The sequence below is a fragment of the Anarrhichthys ocellatus genome, unplaced genomic scaffold (assembly GCF_004355925.1).
Source record: "Anarrhichthys ocellatus isolate YVR2014 unplaced genomic scaffold, GSC_Weel_1.0 scaffold4251, whole genome shotgun sequence".
Taxonomy (NCBI): domain Eukaryota; kingdom Metazoa; phylum Chordata; class Actinopteri; order Perciformes; family Anarhichadidae; genus Anarrhichthys; species Anarrhichthys ocellatus.
Genome location: NW_022284225.1, coordinates 1 through 4,745, shown reverse-complemented (window position 1 = coordinate 4,745; position 4,745 = coordinate 1). Strand labels below are relative to the sequence as shown.

At 42.3% G+C, this 4,745-nt stretch overlaps 1 protein-coding gene across 1 annotated transcript; it reads right to left on the bottom strand.

Annotated features, from left to right (window-relative positions):
- Nucleotides 1-1,068: 1,068 nt before the first annotated feature.
- Nucleotides 1,069-4,302, bottom strand: LOC116379400 (uncharacterized). Its single transcript, XM_031841357.1, has 3 exons — nucleotides 4,032-4,302; nucleotides 3,852-3,953; nucleotides 1,069-1,802 (listed from the first exon to the last, which is right to left on the bottom strand). The coding sequence occupies exons 1-3, from the start codon at nucleotides 4,223-4,225 to the stop codon at nucleotides 1,415-1,417; spliced, it is 684 nt and encodes a 227-aa protein (XP_031697217.1). The 5' UTR covers nucleotides 4,226-4,302; the 3' UTR covers nucleotides 1,069-1,414.
- Between the last annotated feature and the right edge of the window lie 443 nt (nucleotides 4,303-4,745).

Sequence of the window (4,745 nt, the reverse complement as noted above, 5' to 3'; positions counted from 1 at the left end):
GAGGATCAGCCTTGGAGAAACCCAGATAGCCTGATGTCAATCATCTCGACTTTGATCGACTTAGCTGAACCACGTACGAGGAACGGGGCCCTGGTGAAGTTACATGTTAAACTGATGTAACCGGTTTACCTGGTGAAGATACCTGAACAGGTAAAGGAACGTATTTACCAGTTTGAAGTATAACGTTTACTTATTCCAGATATATAAACTATAAAAACGTGTGTAAAACTTGACAACAATGACTAATATTTATTGTACTTATTGAGCCAGAGGAAGGTTTTCATGGATACTTTAATCAGACGAGTGATGTCACTGCATAAACACATTAGGAACGAACCAATCACAGAGCTGATGAGCAGGTGTCATGGTAAATATTGACCTTTATTTACAGATAATCAAAGGGGAGGAGTCAACTACAAGTCCCAGAGAGCTTTGCTGTCAGAAAACCAATCGGAGAGCTCCAGTTTCAGGATGATCTTTTAAGAACTGACGGATAAATGCAGACATTTGAAGTGGTTGGCTGAGGATTGTGGGTAATGTAGTGTGTAAAGCTTCTCGACAGACCAAATTGAGGAGATTATTTAAACCTTCATTCATATGTTTGATATAATACATCATAAATATGATCCTAGTGAAGTTTATTGATTCATATACATGTTAGTTTGAAGGATCCTCACATATTTATATTATATTTATACTATAATATTTAGATTATATCAAATATCTTTTTCACTTATGAATCAAGTTGAATCTTCACTTTTATTTTCATGAATTATTTGTTGTGTTTTAAACGAGATATTGATCTCCAGAAGTTTATTAATCCAGAATGTTGACGATGACGTCATTCTTTTTTAACAAACAAACTGATCAGATACATTTTTACTGAAAGCAGCAAAACACCAAAAATACAGGAAACAAAACATCCTCTCGTCTCTCATCATCCTCTCCTCTCCTCCTCTCCTCTCCTCGTCTCGTCTCCTCTCTCCTCGTCTCCTCTCTCCTCTCTCGTCTCCTCCTCTCTCGTCTCCTCTCTCCTCTCTCCTCCTCTTGTCTCCTCTCTCCTCTCTCGTCTCCTCCTCTCCTCTCTTTTCTCTCCTCTCTCTCTCGTCTCCTCTCTCCTGTCTCCTCTCTCCTCTCTGTTTTGCCTTCCCTTGCTACTTCTCCAAACTGACTGCTCCCCTTCTGTCTCTGTCTTCTTACTTTTCCATGTTCCTATTTCATCTCGTCTCCTCTCGTCGTCTCGTCTCCTCTCTCGTCTCCTCTCCTCTCTCCTCCTCTCCTCTCTGTTTTGCCTTCCCTTGCTACTTCTCCAAACTGACTGCTCCCCTTCTGTCTCTGTCTTCTTACTTTTCCATGTTCCTTTTTCATCTCGTCTCCTCTCTCCTCTCGTCTCCTCTCCCATCCTCCTCTCCTCTTACTCCCTCATGTACTCTAGGATCTGATCAATTAGTATTTGGGAGTCATAGTTCGCGGTTCTTCTCCGGCGCCTACGACTCCCATGATGCAGTTCTTCGTCTCGTTTCATCCTCTGCAGCCCTGCAGCAGGGGGGTGGGGCTCCTCCTCCTCGAGCCGCTTCACTCTGAGCAGAGGGGGGTTGTTGCTAGGCGACGGAGGAGCGACGTCGAGGGAGCGGCGGCTCCTCCTGTGGGCGGAGCTAACGGGCTCAGCTCTCCTGTGGGCGGAGCTAACGGGCTCAGCTCTCCTGTGGGCGGAGCTAACGGGCTCAACTTTGATTGACAGGTCTCTCCTCACGCGGAGACCGTTTGGGCCGATGCTGGACAGTAACCTAGCAACCAGACGTCTGAGGAGATGAGAGAGACCATAATTATTCGAGGCCGAGCAACCGACAACACACAAAGTACACACATAGTACACACATTGTACATCGGGCGCATATTTGACAGACTTGCCATACTCGAAAACTCACCACATTGTCTGGTGAATATAGCCATCTGATATAGGTTGTTCTCTAGCGCCCCCTACAAGTCGGACCGGCGACGCCCCTCGGCCAGTATGTCCAATATACTTTGAATTTGACACACATGTCCAGCTCCGCTAGATCTACTTAAAAGCCTCTCAGACCCTAAACTCCGCCTACTTAGATTTTCCGCCATTTCAAATTTTGTAAAAAACACATTTTGACAAACTCCTCCTACACGCTTGGTCCGATTGCTACCAATTTTTTTCTGTGGATCATTATTGGATCTACTTCATCAATACGTATTAAAAGCTTTTTGATATCTCTTTGCGTTTACAAGATATGGACCAATAAACTTCTTAGGGGCGTGGCTTATATATCAATACACTTAACTTCTCAGCCATTTGTCCTAAAATCACCAAAGTTGCAGCATATGAGCACATCGCATCCTGTAACATACCCTGACATTTTCATTTCATCCAACCACAAGGGGGCGCTACAGCAGACCTGCGATGTTGTGGTTTTTTTGTCACTTTTTGCATTTTTCAGCCTTTGTACTTTAAAGAACTCCTCCTACAGAATTTATGGGATCAACCTCAAATTTAGTCAGGATTCTCGTCAGACCTTTGTGATGAAAAGTTATCAAATTCGTGAGTTTTCATGGAAGAACCTTGACGTGGCGTGGTGGCCATTTTGCCTCATTCGGCATGATTAATAAAGTTGTTATAACTCCAAGGTACATTATCCAATCTGCAAAAAATTACATATGCGTGATGCTACTTCAATTTTGAGCATACATCAATGCCAACATGTTCAATAACTCATAGCGCCACCTACTGGCTAAAGGAAATGTCACATTTTATACTTTTATTTACTCCTCCTAGCCAGTTGACCTGATCAGTCTCAAATTGAAGATGCTTCATTATGAACATTGGGAGTTTTCATTGAAAGATGTTGCCGTGGCAACGCATCATTCACCATGAAAAGGAAGCTGATGGTTTAGTGGGTTGGGATGCTCATAAACTCATGGAACTTTGTACATGTGTCATAGGTCATGGGAAGACATATTTTACATGGGATTTTGGCTTGGCCGATTTGAATTGTCTCCATAGCGCCCCCTAAACTTTTTCAAAAGAGCAGCGCTACGTTTCAGGTACATTTATGAAACTTGGCAGGCACATGTATCTTATGGAGACTCGGAAGTCGGCCATTTTGATTTTAGTGTAATTTTTCCACAGATTTTGGCCTATTTCTAGTCGCTATATTTTAACGAACTCCTCCTAGGGACTTTGTCAGATCCACTTCTAATTGTCTCAGTACAATGTCAAGATCGTTGTGATTAAAATGTATCAAAATCTTTGCGTTTGGCGGAATGGTTGAGCCTTAACAGGCAGCTACTTTACGTGATTCCCCATCAAAAAAGCTGATGTAACTCAGCTAGACTTCGTCCTAACGGTCTCAAACTTCTCATGCTTGATAACACTCATGGCCTGAGGATGTCTACAAGCTAATTTTCACTAATACAAAGGAAATATGCGTTTTGTGACAAACACCATCCGATTTATATTACTTTTACACGATGTGGTTTACATTTGATATAGAGCTACATAATGCATGTTTGCATTATGTTCTGTAGCGCCACACAGCGGATACAGGAAGCAGTGCACTATTTGCAAAGCACCATTTCCTGCGTCACACGGTCCACGCAGGAAGAAAACGTCGGACAACACGGCCGGAGTCCCGGGACCCCCGACATGCGGGAGGATGCGAGGGCCCGTTCATCGCTGCTCGCAGCTTTAATATTAATGTTATTATTATAGTATTAAACACGTCATGTGACAATAATAATAATTGGAAAAAAAGTATTTATGTATTTTAAATTTAAAAATATATTCTATTTTTATTGTATTTCTGTCATTATAGATATATGACCTCATAGAATCCTGGTCTCCTCTGATTGGTCCTGATGGAACTCGTCCAGCCTGTTGAGGTCTCGTTCTTTCCAGCAGAGTCTGAGCCAGCTGAGGCTCCATCCTATCAATCATAGGCCTCAGGTTATTATCATTAACTTTGATTACTGACAGTCATTGAGAGCCCCCCCACAAGGTATACCTGTCCAGCAGAGCCTGAGCCATCTGGGGCTCCAGCAGACCCCACCAGGCCGCCGGGGGGGGGGGGGCCCTCCCCATTTTCAGCCCCCCCGCTGTCTCATCGTAGTCTGGGGGGGCGAGGCCCTGGAAGTCCCCCGGTGGCCCCTGATCATCCTCCTCTTCCTCCACCACCTCCACGTCACCCGGGTCGACCATACCTGAGCTCTGAGCATCGTTCAGTAGGCGGAGCAGAACGGTCACATAGACTGTGAATCAATCAGACGATTAGTCATCAGCATATATGTATATATATATATACAGTTGTGTGAAAAAATGTTTGCCCCCTTCCTGATTTCTTATTTTTTTGCATGTTTGTCACACTTAAATGTTTCAGATCATCAAACAAATTTAAATATTAGACAAAGATAACACAAGTAAATACAAAAATGCAGTTTTTAAATGAAGGTTTTTATTATTAAGGGGAAAAAAAATCCAAACCTACATGGCCAAATTTGTTTGATCTGAAACATTTAAGTGTGACAAACATGCAAAGAAATCAGGAAGGGGCAAATACTTTTTCACACAATTGTATGTATATATGTATGTATGTGTGTATGTATGTGTATATATATGTATGTGTATATGTGTATATATGTATATGTGTATATATGTGTATGTATATATGTATATATATGTGTATGTATATATATGTGTATGTATATGTATATATATATAT

Excerpts from the sequence above, each read along its gene's own strand:
- LOC116379400 (XM_031841357.1), bottom strand. The coding sequence starts at position 4,225 with ATGGTCGACCCGGGTGACGTGGAGGTGGTGGAGGAAGAGGAGGATGAT. Across the intron at positions 3,954-4,031 it reads GCTCAGGCTCTGCTGGACAG|GATGGAGCCTCAGCTGGCTC; the intron begins GTATACCTTGTG and ends TATGATTGATAG. Across the intron at positions 1,803-3,851 it reads GGAGACCAGGATTCTATGAG|ACGTCTGGTTGCTAGGTTAC; the intron begins GTCATATATCTA and ends TCATCTCCTCAG.